We start from the raw sequence: 17,767 nt of genomic DNA on the forward strand, positions 1-17,767 counted from the left end.
TTCAGGTAGCAGGCTTACGTGGAATAATTTTTAGGAAAAAAGCTCTCTTACAGTCCTAAAACGAGTGAGTGAAGTGAGCCAAGAACTAATCACATTTCTCCGAGGATGACTGGATCAGTGTCCTTTGGACCAACAAGCGTTTACCACCGTTTATGGCCATCATCAGACAGGTCAAACCTTGATTTCTCAGTAAGAAACCCACACGGTGAAGCACTGGGGAGGGCCGGGGATGCTCAAGTAAAGCTGATGATCCTGAACAAGCATGGATATCAGTCCATCTTGTCTTCTCTAGCTATTACCCTCAGGAGCGGTTAATAGGTTCCAACTTTGTGAGTCAGCGATACAATGGTCTCAGACACACCTCTAGGCTGTGCAAAACCTACTAGGAGACGGAAAAAAAGGATGGTGAGCTATCAGACTAGTCAGGGTTACCTCATTCACCTGACCTCAGCCCCACAGTAATTGTAACTGACATCACACACATACTACACCAAGAGTATAGATTATTACCTTCAAATAGGCGTTTTAGAGTTCCCTTCTACAACCGCAACAGACTTAAACATTCCTTCACACATCAATCTATTCTCTTGTTGAATCTGCAGTCTTAGAGTTGTATGTAGTACAATCACCCCATGGAAAATTGTCCTCACTTTATGTATGTCTGTATGTATGCGATGTATGTATGTAATGCGCAATATTGTGCAATAGTCCTGTGATGTTACATGTTTGTCTTGTCCTTCCTTAAACGAGCCTTGTTCAGAGATGCAAAATTAATTTCAGTGAAAACTGACAATAAAGTATTATCGTATCGTATCGTATCGTTTGGGATGACTTTGACCAAAGAGTTCGAGGCACGCACTGCTACTCTGGTTACATCTTAAAACTGCAAGAGAGAGATTATAGAAAGCTACTCTGAACAACTCAGAGTCAGCATGGTGAGAGCTGGTAGAGCTGTGTTCAAATTCAAAGGTGCTTATTTTGAGGAATTGAAAATCTAATGCCTACGTTTTTTTGCATTTCCTCAAAGTAATCTTTGTAAATATGGGGGACCTGAAGTATAACTGTGCTGCTAAACTTGAACATTTTTAGCTGCATTTGTAGGCTCTGTTAGTTTTGCTCAGATGTGCCCAAACATTTGCCACACAGCTGTAAACTCCCTGGATGATGATGTTGTCTGACATTTAACAGACAGATGCCAGACTGTATTTCCAGTCTAATTTCATGTAAGGAGGTGAAGCGGCGTTCTTCCACGAATGTTGAACTTTTCATTTGAGTTCCTGATTTTGGCCCCTTGCGCTTCTCTGAAAAAGGAGAAAAGGTTTACTTTATCCTCATGAGGCCATCCAATCCTCCAGGCAAACTGCACATTCACACACACCGCTTAGTTTGACAGCTATGGCATTTGGAGCTGAGGTGTTGGGCGTGTTGTAACTGGCATGCACTATACAGGTGATACACGCTGTAAAATGTTATCATTATAAAACCATATTGTATATTCACGGAAATGGTTTTATCAGCTGTCATCTTTTTTTTTTAAACTCAAAATGACTCTATTAAGCTACAAAGGGAAGGTGGCATGAATGTGCTTGTACTGTGGGTTCCTGTGTTGGCTAATACTCAGTTCAAGTACTCCAATAAGTTATTCAGCACTTATTCTTCTGCTTTTAAGTGGTTTAAAGTCCCAGTTTGACGAATGTACAGAGTGCTGACATATTTATGGACAACGATTAGATCTTTGAAAATCCTAATCTTGAACGTCAGTTGTAAAGGGGAAAAACACAGCATTTATATTATCTAACACGATTGCAAACACCTTCAATAAAATATCCATACGGTTTCCCCACCAACACCACACAGAGATAAAATTCAGCCCAAGCCTAAATTAAGAACACATTTCAGATAAGGGAGCCAAATCGTGGTGTAGAGCTCTTTTCCAGTCACTTCGGCGCTGTTGGGAAGCGCTCTGGGCGTTTTCAGCTGAGGTTTCAACACCTCCCTTCCTCACTTGCGAGTTAAATGAGGAGAGAGAACCTCTGTGAGATGTCAGTGTCCTCCGTGACAGAACAGAGACGCAATGATGGAGATCCTCTCTGCTTTTGTCTCCGCCGTTTTGGTCTGTTTGGTCAGTGCTGGGGTTCCTCATGATGACATACACTGGACATACACAGGTGGGGTTCTTGCTCATAATATATTATTTTAAAAGAACAGATTTGTTTGTGTTGCATTCTAAAACATCAACACTAAAGATGAAAGAGTTGATGCGTACAATAGGAATTGTCAGTCAGACAAATAAGCAATATATGAATGTTGTGTTTTAGTTGATGATATTGTTATCTCGATTCTTTCATTGGAAGCTCACGAACAAGAAATAAAGTTATAGCTAACAGACTTTCATATCCGAGCCAAATGTCGCATTTACTGGGCAACGTAAATACTTTTTGGATAACCACTTTCAAACTCTTGTTAGATCTGGAGCCCGTAAAAACAGTCATTGGAATATATATATATTTTTTTTTGCTGTGTTGTTTTGTCGTAAATGTTTCTGGGGTGAATATAAAGGTAACTGAATCAATATCCAGTTTAGCAAGTTCTTTGAGTGCCTATTGAAACCAACAACCTGTAAGCTCAACAAACATGCGCTAATACAAACGAGCATGTCAAACTGTGTCACTCATCGAGTGAATTTTTTGTCAGCCAGGCGGCATTTTTACTCCACATTGGATGCTAATTGGTCTTATATTGATCTGTTTCGCTCACAGAGGGAGCTTTGGACCAAATGCACTGGCCAACCAAGTACCCTGCGTGTGGCGGCAAGAAGCAGTCCCCTATTGACATCCAGCGGCGCAGCGTGAGGCACAATCCAGACATGTTACAGCTGGAGCTCAACGGATACGATGCTCAGAAAGGGAATTTCCTCATGTCCAACAATGGGCACTCTGGTAAGAGTATGATAAAAATGTATAAATGACTTAACAGCGGCTCACTTTTAAAGGGCCAGGCAACTTTTTTTCACCCTAAAAACGCAAACATGATGGGATTTCAATGGCATTTCATGTCAAGAATTTCGAGCTTTCTAGAACATCTCTGGGCTACTACTTCTTTTCATTACTTTATCGAACAAAAAGTATGTTTCTATAAGAATATCAGTCCTTAAAGGCTACTTGTCAATTTTCCTATTAATAATGACACATCAAAATAATCTGACAATTGTTATTGACATTTTTATCTTTTCTCTTCTTTGACATTTGACATTTTTACCAGAAATGTAGGACGACACATTTAGAAACATCTGAGACACATCAGCAGTATTGTAAAGTATTCATGATCGCTGATAAAATCTTCATGTTGCCATCAGTTCAAATCGACCTCCCTCCCACTATGATGATCACCAAGGGCCTCCCAGGAAAATACACAGCTGTCCAGATGCACTTGCACTGGGGTGGATGGGACCTGGAGGCCAGCGGAGCAGAGCACACCATAGACGGCATCCGCTACATGGCAGAGGTGGGCTCAGAAAACAGCCTGCTGTTGTAGAATGCAAACTTTACGGTAGAATGATGATGAAAGATCATTTTCAGAAGTATTTCCTGGTCTCATTTTTGTTCATAAAGAAACTATCTGCATCTATCCATCTCAGAACTTATAGAGATATTTTCTTTTCTGTTGCATGTTTTACTGCTAACAAACGTATTAACAGGCCTGTTATTTTATTCTGATTTAGTTTACGGTTTGTGTTTACACTTATATCACTAGATGAGCTTTTGATTTGAACTGGAGGTGATGTTGGCACCTAACCTGTTCTTGTTTTCCACCTTTTCTTCTAGCTCCATGTCGTTCATTACAATTCTGACAAGTACAAGAGCTTCACTGAAGCCAAGGATAAAGCGGACGGGCTGGCAGTACTCGCCTTTTTTTATGATGTACGTGAGCTACTTATACCACTTCCTCTTCATTGTTTTATCACCAGGTTATTTGACATCCACACAGGACTTGTGGAGAAAAATTAATGTGGTTTCTATTGTAGGAAGTTTAGAAAATGAAAAAAGTCTTTGAACTGAAAATTATAATTTATGTTCCACTGGTCTTTGAAGTGCATTATTTTGGTCGTTCTGCTGGATTAAAGACTATTGAGTCTTCAGCTGGTGACCTACATGTTGAATGGGAGCTTGTTTCCAGCGGACTGAGACTTCTCTGAGACACTTCCTTTCCACTCCTTTGAGAGGTCATTGCTGCAGCAATGCCACCGCTGGCATCCACCGTGGCAGCAGCATAGAGTCAGTCTTGTTTGGACAAACCATTGTTCAAATAGGGGTTTTAACAACAATGCTGTAGATTACAGCAAGTGTTGCCATCATTTCTACGAGATAGGACCCCAGCAACGCTGCTAAACCAACAGTCTGACCATAAAATCACAAAAGATGATCGATATGTCGGGAATGTTTTACTATCAAACGTATCTTTGATGTTTGCTTCCAGTGAAGAATAATATGCTCTTATACCAGATAAAGATCACAACCAAAGGTGACAAAGCAATACCCAAGTTGAAGATTTCTGTGGAGCTAGAACCTGATTATGCTGCACATTGTCATCTACAACTTGTTACATACGGATGCTTGATCAGGACTCCTTTCTGCACATTAAGATGCACCGTGTCAAAGTTTGGAGTCAGTCTTATGGTACTTTATAAAATGGTGACACGGTGGACAGTTTCTTTTGTGCCTGCACCACATTTTGGGTTTGCAGGTGGAAGGTATGAGTTCAATAAGCAAGAAAATTGAGATTTTTAACATGGATTCTAAAGGCATTTTGAGGAAGTCTTTCTTAAAGCTTGACACAATGTATTTACTCATCCTAACCAAGCGGTTTTCAATGCAGAAGCTTAACAAACTTGTTTAGGTGCTGAAATCTAATCAAACAGCAAGTGGAAATGAAAATGAATTCGATTTTTTATGTTTAATATTTCCCTTCTGCTGCCTGTAGGGGCGGTACTTTACAGGATGAACATATGCGTCTTTTTCAAGGTGCATGACCAGATAACCTGTATGTTTTTTGGATTGAATTCTTATGTCGACGAAAAGCAAAATTATGAAAAAAGTTGTGTCACGTTTCAATAGATTTAGTTTTGTAACAGATTCACAAACTTCATTGAGATAGGGTTGTTTTTTTCTGTTAGTCTTTGTTTAAGGTCCCTGCAGTTTCTTTGTTTTCTGACAGATTAGCATTGGACTGATGTTTTCAGGCCTTCTCACCACTTCTTGTTTTCATTGTGCTCTCTGTTTGGATTATCTTCCTCGTCTTTTTCTGGTTTCTTGTTGTTTCCTTGTGTGTTTTTGGATTTTTGAAGCAGAATAGTGAGCTTGAGAGATGGCTTTTGTGTGTCCAAATGGAGATTTGGTTGGTGATGGAAGAAAGTCGGTGTCAGCAACCCTTTACTTTCGCCATGTTCAGGTTTTAACCACATAATTACTCAGTTCTATTAAGTAAGACGTCAAGGTTTCAGTTAGAATACACTCTCTGAGAACAAAAACAAAAACTCGCAGATGTCACATTTCTCACTTCTGCATCAAGCTTCTTCATTTTCTTGGTTGCCAGGGTGAGACATTATTTGGTGTGGTTCCACGGCATCTGTGTCAGCTTGTTATATAATTTTTTTTTAAAGATGATAAATTACCATCTGTAGGAAATGTACAAGGTGTCGTGACAGAGCATTTGTCAAGCTGACAGTGAGAAAAGGAATGGAGGTGAAGCGTCAATAAAATATTTTTTTTGTGATGATGTTTAACCTTTTGGCTTCATATTTGACACAGTTATGGTTCATTTCCAGGATGGCCATTTTGAGAACACCTACTACAGTGATTTTATCTCAAACCTGGAGAAAATCAAGTACACCGGTGAGTTTTATGCTGTCATTGAAAAAAATGCGACATTGCATGGTTGGAGATCAAACTTCACAGGCGACCTTCATCTGATCCTGAATTGTGCGTTTAAGTCTAATCAGACATTCGCGTAACCCCGACAGGTCAGTCCAGGAACATATCGAGCATCGATGTGCGCTCCATGCTCCCAGAGAACCTCAACCATTTCTTCAGGTACGAGGGCTCCCTCACTACTCCCCCCTGCTATGAGAGCATCATCTGGACTGTGTTTGATACACCCATCACTCTTTCACATAACCAGGTTCGGCAGGCAGACAGAACTTTCGTCTTTAAAATTCAGAACTGATTAAAGAGTGTAACGTTCTCGTTTGAGAATGATGTGCTATTTGTGACATTCAGATCAGGAAACTGGAGAGCACGCTTATGGACATTGATAACAAGACCCTGTGGAATGACTACCGCATCGCTCAGCCGCTCAACGACCGTGTGGTGGAGTCTTCTTTCCTGCCACGACTCGGGAAAGGAAGTGCGTATCTTGTTGTGAAAGTGTGATAACTCAATGGTTTCAATATTCATTGCTCAGATGTGATGAAGTAAACTTCCGAGGTTTCAGTCTAAGCCTCGTAATCTTTGTTTATTTTTTGTCTCCTCAGCATTTTGTCGGCAGGATGAAATAGAATCCAGACTCCTGAGGATCGAGGGTTTGATAACATCTCTTGGAAAGAACATGTATTCAGGTGATTGAACTGAACTGTTTTAGATGCCTGCATTAGAAACAGAGGCGCTCATATTTACTGAACAGTGTTTGCTTGTTTCTTACTTCTTCTCATTAGGAGGACCTCGCAACCTAAAGCCATCCAGATACGGTGAGTGCCTCTTCCATTGAACTATGACTGAAAGATGGTTCTCTCTCTGATTCTAGTTTTTGTGTCTGCTTCAGAACATCGTGATCTGTTTCCACTGGTGCTCAACTTCCAAGACAGGAATTCTGGCAGCTATGCTTTGGCCCGCCTCAGCCATCACATGGAGCTGGACTCCTTCACTGTCTGCATGCACGTCCTGCCTCAGTTTGAAGGAGTTCACACCGCTATCTCCTATTCCAGCATGGGCAACGACAACGAACTGATGATCTCCATCGGCGAGGACTCGGGTGCAAGAGAGGTGGGCCTCTGGATTGGCAACGAGTTTGTTAACCTGCCGCACAACTTTAGGCCCCACGACTGGGCGAACTACTGTGTCACCTGGTCATCCCACACCGGTGGCGCGGAGCTCTGGATTAACGGCATGGTTGGGGAGCAGCGGTACTTGAGGAGCGGTTACACAATCCAGCCTGGTGGTGTGTTCATTCTGGGCAAAGACCAGGATGGATTACTGGGAATCTCTAATGCAGATGCCTTCATGGGTAAGATGACTGATGTCAACGTGTGGGACTATGTGCTAAGCATGGCAGATATCAGGGACCAGATGTCATGTGAAACTAACAGCACTGTGGTGGGAAATGTATTCAGCTGGGGAAGCACCAAACTCAGCCTGTATGGAGGGGTGCAGCTGGACAGCCAGTACAGATGCTCCTGAAAAGCCTCACCTACTGCTATGCGCTTAAAAATGCTGCAATAAACTAAGATATCACTGCTGATGGTGGGGGGGTTAAATGTTCATTGTGTGTGTAATGAAGGACAAAGTAGATTTATATTTAAAATGTATGTCCCAGCTTCCTCCATGTATTCATGTCTTTGCATTATCAATAAAGGCTTGCAAGAGACTTTTTGGTTTGTTTAATGACTTGTGCAAATAATTCACACTTCCACAGATAAATGAAGTGACATTAACTCAGTATTTTTAGCCTGCACTGGAATGTTCAAAGATACACTGCCACAAACTACGCAAAGAGATTATTTCAATTCCTCCTTAGATAAGAAATACAATCTAAATTAAACCACTGAAGTCCATTACTCCACACTTCTCCTCACCCCACATTGCGTTGAAGACTTCCTCTCCTTTCGGTGCTCTGATTTTTCTTCAGAAGGCCGTGACCTTTTCTGCATCTTCCGGACTTTCTCTGCTGTCTTTCAGGGGTAGATTGCCATCGCCCAGTTTGATCTCTGTTTTGTTCCTCTGAGCAAACATCTGCGAGACCTCCAGGAAGGTCTTGTTCTTGGTCTCTGGCACCACCAGCCAGACGTAGACCAGCGTGACCAGGCAGATGACAGAAAAAATGATGAAGCTGTAGGGGCCGAGGTTTCCCTGAGGGGAGAAGGAAGAGAGAGGAAATGTGATCCATGTGTCCTCAAGATGAAAGGTTGTAAATCTGTCGGCCACAGACAGTTGGAAGTAAACAGCAGGCAAGGTGAGGTGAAGAGTGCTTTGATGCTGCTTTTATGGGAATACTCTTTTGTTTGGTCTCTGTTACACAAACACATTCATTCCTCTCTTGTTTGCTTTTCTCCATCTGGAATGTTTCGGTCTATCTCAATTATTACACCACGCTGTCCATCAGAAAAGAACAACAAAAAAAACAGAGCTCAATCAAAACAAAACTACTGAACACAAGTGATTTCACTGACAAGGTCATTATCAGCGTTGGTTATAAAGTTCACATTTCTGTTGCAGTCTCAAAGCCATATGAAAATCAAACCTTCCTCCTTCAGCCAATAAAAACGACCCTCTAATTTGAAGCCTTTCTCATGGAGTGCAAAACTTTTTAGATATTTGGCTGCTTATCATTCATGTGGCACCAGCAGGAAGGTATCTGCTCAGACCCCTCACTGTTCTGCAACATGAGAAAGACTTCAAACACACAGCCAGAGTCACACATGAGGCATTTTACAAAGAAGACCAGAAGACTGCTCTATAGATTTGCACGTTGTCCAATTTTTATGTGAGAATGTACAATTCATGTGAGAAAGAACTATTTGACTCAAAATGCGTAATTAGTTATATGTCTCAATCTTCAGTCAGGGGGCCATCACTGACTGCAAAATCTGTCACTTGAATTTTTGCAATGATGCAAAAGCCCTGAAGTCAAATAGCAGAAGTTAAGAGAGAACATGGAAGTATTACTACTAACTAAATACATGTCACTGTTTATAATGCAGAGGGTTTATTTTTTACTGGACTCGCCAAAAATGTCAAATTATTCTCCCAAAGAGTCAGAAGAATTTAGAATTTTCTTGCTGTATTTTTTCATATTTTTCTGTACCTTTGTGGCAGTTTACATCTTCATATACACACCCAGACTTTAGGCAAATACAAGTCACTGCTAAAGACTAAAGAAAGAAAAAAAGACTCTTTTAAAGACATGGTTGGTAATCCTGTTCAGAAACACATTTTGTAATACTGGGTGAAATGGTCCGTCTATCCTGAGAGAAATCTATACAAGATGTATTTAGAAAAAGGGACGAAAATAATCAGACCTCTGTGGCAGCTGCAGGACTGAGAAAAAGCTTAGAGGAGGGGACACTTTCGAATCTTGCTAGCTCTCTTGCTAGCTCTCTAGGATTACCTACCATAGCTTTAATTCTAGTGAAGTACGACACCCAAATAAATCATTTTGTGCTGATTTGTTTTTCCATCCATCCATCCATCATCTTCCGCTGGTCCGGGGATCGGGTCGCAGGGGCAGCAGCTTGAGCAGAGAAACCCAGACGTCCCTGTCCCCGGCCACTTCCTCCAGCTCTTCTGGGGGGACCCCGAGGCATTCCCAGGCCAGCCGAGAGACATAGTCTCTCCAACGTGTCCTGGGTCTTCCCCGGGGCGTCCTCCCAGTGGGACGGGCCCGGAACACCTCACCGGGGAGGCGTCCAGGAGGCATTCTCACCAGATGCCTGGTTAGAATGAGATAGGGTGAGAAGCTCGGTCATCCGGGAGGGGCTCAGAGTAGAACCGCTGCTCCTCCGCATCGAGAGGAGTCAGATGAGGTGGCTCGGGCATCTGGCATCTGTTTTTCATTTATTCTTATTTATTGTATCTTATCGCCTTGTTGTTCTAGTTGTAAATTTTATTTGACCGTAAAATCCGCTTTGGTCACCTTTGTTTTCTTTTAGATATGCTTTATAGATTCATTTAACCTTGACCTTAACCTTGACCTTGACCTAAAAAAGAAAAAAAATGAGGGAGAAATTAAGAGTTAAGAGGCCTTTTCTGGGGGCACCAGTGCACCACTGGTTTCAGGTGTTCGTGGTTTGATGCTCAGCAAGAGTCTAACTGAAACTTGAGACACAACAACTTGTGGTCAAGTTTACCTTTGTTTAGTTGACTTATACTAAAGGTTTTAAGTACAGTATATAACTGTAAATAAATCCAAGTGGAGTGTAAATGATGTGGATTTGCCTTGCTGGTTACTTTTAACAAACATCTGTAGCTAATTTGATTTTGAAATGAAAGAAATGTTTTAAAAAAAAAACACTTTCTTCCTCCGTGTAGTTGTGTAACCAACCTCCATGAAGGGAAATACAAGGCCCACAGTGAAGTTGGAGAGCCAGTGGACGGAGCCTCCGACCATGAAGGCCGCAGGCCTGGCCGACTGCCTGAACATCTCAGTGGTCACCACGTTTGGAATGGGGCCTGCAGGGAGCAGATGTGGTTAAGCGCAACCAAAACACTCGCAACACACCATCACTCCTCCAGAGTCGAGGAGAGAGTGCTCATGTCTCAAACAAACCGAGTGCTGATTTACAAAACATGTGATTGCATGTCTGCACGCATCCAAACAACACTTCAGCTAATGGGGCACCCTGTTGTAATCAGTGTGTGTGAATAACCACAGGTGGGTCAGACTCACTGGCTCCTATGGCGTGCCCTATGACGTAGATGATGACACATGCGATGCTGACGTAGGGCATCCATGTCACACTCTCCTGTGGACAGAAATAAGAGGCTGTTTTTATCGCTGGCTGGTCGTATTGATGGTTTCCAACCTGACATGTGTGTCTGCTAAATGACCATTAAATTGTGTCTTTTCGGCATTTAATGATGTCTGTCTGAAAACGCAGGATCCAGGAGAGATTGTAGGTTTGAAGAGGCTGTGGTTCTCTTGTAATGGACCTATGTTTTAATGTCTCGGCTTTGTAATGACTTCAGCAAAGAGAGATGCTAAGTCATCTCTTTATTTCGCAGACCAGGTGCAAACTGCAGGTGTAAAATAGTGTCCGAGAACAGAGATAGGGCTGTTTTCTTTGCTGGTTTTGCACTCTGGTAGCTGATCCGAAGTCTTTGGACAGTCTATAATTTCCTGTGGTGTCGTCCTGATCAAAGAATTCTTATATTGTTTTACATACCCCTTCCGTGTCTTGCCTTGCCTGTCTTCTCCTGTTTTTCTAAGACTTTTTAGACATGCTCGTGTGTTCTTCTTTGCCTCATACTGGTAGAAAACTTAAACTGTTTGTGAGAGTTGTAATCCTATGCTAATTAAACCCACCCTCTCCTGTACGTCCTCGTCTGCTAATATGCCTGCATGTAATTTAGACTTGTACTGTGCTGGAGGCAATGCGGAAGTGGGGCTTGCTCTAACCCGTTAAGAGTGCTGTCACAGCTTTTTTATGGAAAAGTACCAGGATGCTCATTCAGACATTTGGCCGACACACTCAGATGGCCTCAGATTAATGGAAAGCAGTGCAGATGAGAAAGGGGCTTTCAGAAGTGCACCTGAATGCCTCATTCATAGAAATAGGTTGTTTTAATTTAGAATGGAAAATGAATATATGCTGAATAAATGTTAAAAACTGTGTCAGACTGCAGTGAATCATATTGTTCGATGTAAAAATGTGTCATTCCTGAATTACACTGCTGCCCATGTACTCTCTACGCCTCTTGTTATCTATATGATGGAAAGGATTTTTTTTTTCCAGCATCAAAATCGAGTTCTACTAACATGGATGGCAGGGCAGTATTTAGTAATGCTTTGCTGTTTCATCGGCGCAGGACAGATGTAGAAATGTAACATAACTAAACAAGAGAGACTTAATTTTATGTGACAATGACAGACAGTAACTAACGACACAGGTTAAAGTGGAAGAAAGTAAACACTGCAGGTGGAGATGATTCAGAGCTACTTTTCCTTATCTGTGGCCTTATTAAGTGAACTGACGATGTTGGCTGTAAGAGCAGATCTGACTCAGCGTGTTGTGTCAGTGTTAATTATCATTATATTGTTCTCTATTATATCTGATCAGAAAGGTTAGATATTCTTAAAGCGGTGATATGATGTGAGGATCAGATTGCTTTGCACCGATACAGCTGGTGGGATTTTTTTGAACGTTTATACTTAAAGTACATTTCAGAGCCCGTACTTTTTCCCTTTTACCTTTAAGTGAAGAAGATGAATCAGTACTTTTATCTTTATCGAAAATCCTTTTTTTTTTAAAAATAATAATAATCCACTTCTGCTTGTATAAAGGAGTAAAGACTGTGTGTACTTAGTAACCTCTGCCTGAGACTTAATCCGACGGCTTTTGGTTCAGAAGAGAACAGCAAGCAGATCAATCTAAGACTTTTTTGCAGCCGCACAGTCTGATCCAGAAACAGTGATTTTGGCTCCAGAACGATGTCCTTTAAAATTGAAACTTTATATCACCATATATAAAGTAAAACTTTAGACAATGTGTATATTTATGCCCCTCCTTTGCACCACCTTTAGTCCATTTTTACAATCTAACTTATCTTCAGCCCTGCTCACTAAAATATTTACATTATATTCAATCTAACTAAGACAGCAACGGTTTGACCAATCATTGCATGACAAGACGCAACTCAAAGATCAGTCATTTATGTCTAAAACTGCACACATTTACAGTGATTGTAGTGCAGCGGTGTTAAGCCTCAGTATGTTTCTAGACATGCCTAAAAAGATAGTCCTAAAAAGTACTATCTGTGCCTTAGACTGCACTCATAACTCTTTGGAAGCAAATCTTCTGACGTCGACTGGACATTGATTATCTATTTGAATGCTCGGCCACTAGATGGCAGCGGTGTAACATATTAAAGGTGTAGATGTCACTGTCGCTATCACACAGTACCTGAAAAGAGAGGGCCACAGTGAGCAGCACACAGGCTCCGCAGCAGATACCAAATCCCAAAAGGAGAAGCAGTTTTCGGCCTGAGGACTCCACAATGAAGACCTGGGACAACAAATTCCCTGTTCAGCAAAAAGGTGTCCTGCTGGCATGATCAAACAACAGACTGCTGATTTCTGCTGCTCCCCTTATGTTCAGTTTCAGCTTTTCAGGGTACGTACGGCAGCTATGGTCATGAAGACGTTCACAGCACCTGTGCCCACTGTGACATACTGGACGTCATTCTCATTGACTCCTGCAGATCCATAAATGCTGTCTGCATAGTAGTAAATCTGGAGAAAGAAATTGTCATCAGAATATTAGAATTGGAGAACAAATTTAGAGAGATGCTCCAGACAAAAAGAGGTGAATATAGATACTTAAACAGAACATGATTTCAAAACAATGCACGCTTATGCATGTGAGAGGGACATGGGGCGAGTAGGCAGGCACGTCTCACCGCGTTGACCCCCGACAGCTGCTGACCCATGTTCAGGATGATGATGGAGATCAGCTGCCAGCGGAGAGAGCGCTGGGACAGCAGGGAGAGCACTGTCAGATGGCCCTCAGACCGCTCTGATTGGTCCTCCAGACGCATCTCTGTCATCTCTGCATCCACGTTGTCCCAGCCACGCAGACGCTGTAGTGCTAAGAGTGACAAATCATTCAGAACGCCACTGAGTGCAGTTTTATTGCAGCCATGTGAAGCAGTTTTTGTGTATTCTTACCTTTCTTTGCGTTCTTCTCGTCTCCCTTCTGGATGAGCATGTACCGGGGGCTCTCTGGGAAAAAGGGCAGCAGCAGAAGTTCTGTCACGGCGGGAATGCCGGTCAAGCCAAGCATGAGGGTCCAGCCTGGATATGAAGATGAACACACAAGGTGGCTCTTTTTAACCGGTTTTCATATTTTATTATATCTGTCAGTATCCAACCAAAAAAAGAAAAAAACTTTAACTAAGAACCTGTGGTGTTCCCCAGTATGTTTCTGATGCCCAGCACTTGTGCACAGAGGATGCCAATCGTGATGAAGAGCTGTGGTATGATGCCAAGGGCTCCCCTCAGGTTTTTGGGAGAGAGTTCACCCAGATACATTGGCACCACATTGGAGGAGAGACCTGCAGACAGGGAGGGATGCTGGGATGAAATCAACTTCTACCCATGCCTGAATCCTAACAAATGGCTGAAAATAAAGAATCCTACCTGCACATATGCCCACTATAAACCTGGCAACAATGATGATCTCGAAGGACTTAGCGATCTCACTGACCCCCATCATCACAGCAGGGACGATGGAGAAGATGTTGTTGAAGAGGAGGGTGCCCTTCCTATTGCAGGGTTGAAGCAGATGAAGGACATCCACCGTGCAGCTCAGACAAAACCTCCTTAACATGGCATAAAGGAGTTTTACCTTCCAAACTTGTTAACCAGAGGAGCCACCATTAAGGAGCCAAAGAAGCCTCCAAGAGGGTACATAGAGACGGACAGAGACCACAGCAGAGTCAGGAAGTTCTCCTCCATCGCTGTGTTGTAACGCTCCACATAGGTGGTGTTATAAAACTGCTGCATGTACTGAAGAGAGCAGGACAGTACTGAGAAAAACACATGTCAGAGTTACAGGCCTCGGTATGCGCGTTACAGTGAAGTGGTTACCGGTGCTGGGGAGTTGATAACCGCCACGTTATAGCCATACTGGAAGGATGAACCAAACGCAGATATGAGTGTAGCTAGTGCCAGGACAGCAGTCAACCTCTGTTGAGGGACATCAGTAAAAGAATTTAAAAAAACCTATTTTATCAAAACAAACACCATCTATCATAATTCTTTGAACTCTTTTGCCAAAGGACAGATCAACATAAGGCCTGATATTCCCACCTGGGCAGTAACTCACCCCTCTCCTCTCCACAGGCTGCTCCCAATCCTTAAGCTCTGCCATGGCCGTGTTTGGACTTGTTGTCACCTTCAGCAATCACAACAGTGCGTTTTGTTGTTACTGCACCACTGGATCCGTAGTGCCCTTTGGACGCGAGATCAGAGAGCGTCGCTGCGGTTTACGGCTCTTGTGCTGCTGATTGTGCTCTCAAGTTAAAGAAGATTCCAATGCAGTGGTAACGAGATATTAGATCCTGCTTGGATTTAATGCAGGTATAGGTGTTAGTATTGCACCACACCTTCAACTACGGTACACCGATTTAATGGATGAGAGATACAACTGTCATTAAAGCATAAGAGATAAGGATAAGGCATCTTTATTGCATATCCACCTGCAGGTTACAATGTTATTTATTAAAAGAGCAGTGTTTAGCATCGCATGATTTAAAGGGACTATCTGCTTTCATCCCGGAGTTAATTTCCCACTGATAATACTGAATAGACGCATTTTTTTTTTTTTGCAGAAGCACCACTGCTGCATATGTCCTTTTATTTACTGTCTGCTTTGTCTGTGATTTGTTTTGTGCTGCATCACCGCTTATCTCTAAAGCTGAGTCTGTTTGTCAATACAATGCCCCTGAGGCTGTTTGCTCTTTAAGCTGGTTGTCATTTGCTTCGAGGCTTCAAGGACGCCTCAATGCAAAGACAGGTTGACACATGGGAGCTTATTATTATACACTTCACACAAAAAAAAAGAAGTTTCTGTTAAGCAGGGCGAAACATAAGGCTGCATGTTTATGTCTGCATACATTTGGAACGTCTATTTCTGAGGGGAGCTGTACAGTTAAACTTGATTTGATCGCACAAACTTAACAATGGAGTGTGCTTCTTCTTCTATTTATGAGACCCAGCGGGCGTTTCAGTATATAGACACTTTACATTAGCAGTTTCATTAACTAAAAGTTCCGTTAAAAGTCTGGTTTTAAAGTTGAATGTATTTAAGATTTGTATGGAGAGAAACATCAGTGGAATCACACCTGACAGTGTTTTGATGAACTTGTTCTGATTTGAACTGATTCAGTGAACAGATGCTACAAATTTGATTCAAGCCTCATACTTAACAGTTTCAAGGAGCAAATCTTTTTAACTTGAGGCTTGGTCCAAATCATAGAGCACATTTTCAAGATCAATCGCCCTGTGTCTCTGAAGAATTAGAATAAAAAGACAGAAAGAAACTGTCCAGTAAAGTAACGCTGAGACTGCGTCATACAGAACTACATGTAGATCTGGTGGGAAATCTGCCGCAGCCTTTCCCACTTAAGTGTCATGGTTTGTGAGTTCATGTCCTTTGTGTTCCAATATTCTTGGTCTCGGTTAACTTGCGGTTTTATTATTTATGAAGTCTGTTCTCCTTGTTCTCCTCAGTTAGTTTCCCTCCTGCCTTCAATTTACACTGGTGTTTGCATAAGTGCCCTGCACCTGGCTTTCATTAGTCGTTAGTGTTGTTCATTCATTCATTAGTTTGATCAGTATTTCAGCTCCTCATTTTCCGTTGTTCTCTGCCAGTTTGCTGTTGCATGCAGAGTGTTGTTTCATGCTAATTCTGGTTCCTGCCTCCTTCGGCTTTGTTTTTTTTTCTGATTTGTGGACTGCCTGTCACAGCAGCACCTTTGGTTGAGGGAGTAATAAGATGTGAGCTTGGGAACATAAATTTAAAGTCAGTGCTGTTTGCATTTAAATTGCTGGATTCCTATCCTGTATAATATACTTTTTGGTTTAGCTTACAAGACCACTGATGGAGTCTTGTTGGAGATAACATGTAGGCACATCTTACTATTCTAAGCATATCTTACAACAGTGCAAGTCAAAGTGCATTGTGGCTTTATCAGCTTATTGCTCACTTATTGAAAAAGACGTGCACAGCCTCATGACATGACACTATAAACAGAACATTTACTGAGCACAAGCATAGAAGCACAAAGAATTAAAAGGTCTCTGGTCCAGAATCTGTGTTCAGTGCGTTTGTTAAATTTTTGTGATAGTATGTAAAAACCAACACGGAATAAGGACAAAGACATGGAAAATGACAGAACGAACACTAAGAAATGGAAAACTCAAAAGTGACATGAGATATAGAGCTTTAAAAAAGCATTAAAGCCAAAATGACCTAAAAGGGCTAAAATGAAATTCAGGCAAACTACACTTAAGAAGACACAAAGACACATAATGATAATGAAACAACTACAATGAGACTAAAAGCCACAAAAACAAATTAAGTGTGTGTGTTCATCATTTGGGGGCATTTGGATGGTGTTATGACCTGGCTTAGCTAGGGAAAGGGCAGGTAAACCAGATGGTGATAGGAAAAGTTGTTTCTTGTTCATGACAACAATATATAAGAGTACAATAAAAAAAAGCAAAACTGGATCTTAACTGAGAGCCTGTGGGTGTTAACTGATCAATAGAATTAGCAAAGCAATGGACACTAGTCAAAATTTATGAGGCTAGAGAAAAGAAAGTAGTGAATCAAAAGGCAATTCAAATACTTTTAAAATAAATCAATAGTTAACCACCCAGGTCTTAATGACTCTAACAAATGAGAAAAACAAACTACGAATAACAAAATAATAACAACAACCAAGCCTGGCTTTGCCTCAAACAATAAAAAAAAAACGTGTATAAAAAGCCCCACAAATTTCCTTCAGGCTCAATAAAGCATTTATTTATCTATGAAGAATATCTTAACAAGGCCTATACCACTGAGGTGGCACTAAAACAAATATTGCCTCTAACGCTCACAGCCTCTGAAGGGTAAGCAATACTGGTACAGATACACAAAGTTCAGACTAATTCCACAAACAAATGCTGCCTACCAAACGTAATACAATTACAGCAATGGATATGCCGAAACAAAACAGGGCTCAGTGGCAAGTTGCTCACATTACAGCTGCCCCACATAGTGGATAGCACACAA

At 41.7% G+C, this 17,767-nt stretch overlaps 2 protein-coding genes across 2 annotated transcripts; one reads left to right on the forward strand and one right to left on the reverse strand.

The window, feature by feature from the left end:
• Nucleotides 1-2,009: 2,009 nt before the first annotated feature.
• On the forward strand, nt 2,010-7,638 carry ca6 (carbonic anhydrase VI). The gene is made up of 10 exons (XM_075475644.1): nt 2,010-2,168; nt 2,760-2,939; nt 3,356-3,504; nt 3,825-3,920; nt 5,825-5,891; nt 6,020-6,177; nt 6,276-6,402; nt 6,530-6,613; nt 6,710-6,742; nt 6,817-7,638. Exons 1-10 carry the CDS (start codon nt 2,075-2,077, stop codon nt 7,449-7,451), a joined length of 1,623 nt encoding a protein of 540 aa, XP_075331759.1. The 5' UTR covers nt 2,010-2,074; the 3' UTR covers nt 7,452-7,638.
• Nucleotides 7,639-7,723: 85 nt separating this feature from the next.
• Nucleotides 7,724-14,857, reverse strand: slc2a5 (solute carrier family 2 member 5). Its single transcript, XM_075475645.1, has 12 exons — nt 14,813-14,857; nt 14,575-14,673; nt 14,333-14,493; nt 14,125-14,249; nt 13,887-14,039; nt 13,654-13,779; nt 13,386-13,573; nt 13,108-13,218; nt 12,890-12,991; nt 10,657-10,732; nt 10,312-10,439; nt 7,724-8,120 (listed from the first exon to the last, which is right to left on the reverse strand). The coding sequence occupies exons 1-12, from the start codon at nt 14,855-14,857 to the stop codon at nt 7,896-7,898; spliced, it is 1,539 nt and encodes a 512-aa protein (XP_075331760.1). The 3' UTR covers nt 7,724-7,895.
• Between the last annotated feature and the right edge of the window lie 2,910 nt (nt 14,858-17,767).

This window comes from Odontesthes bonariensis, chromosome 10, assembly GCF_027942865.1.
Source record: "Odontesthes bonariensis isolate fOdoBon6 chromosome 10, fOdoBon6.hap1, whole genome shotgun sequence".
Taxonomy (NCBI): domain Eukaryota; kingdom Metazoa; phylum Chordata; class Actinopteri; order Atheriniformes; family Atherinopsidae; genus Odontesthes; species Odontesthes bonariensis.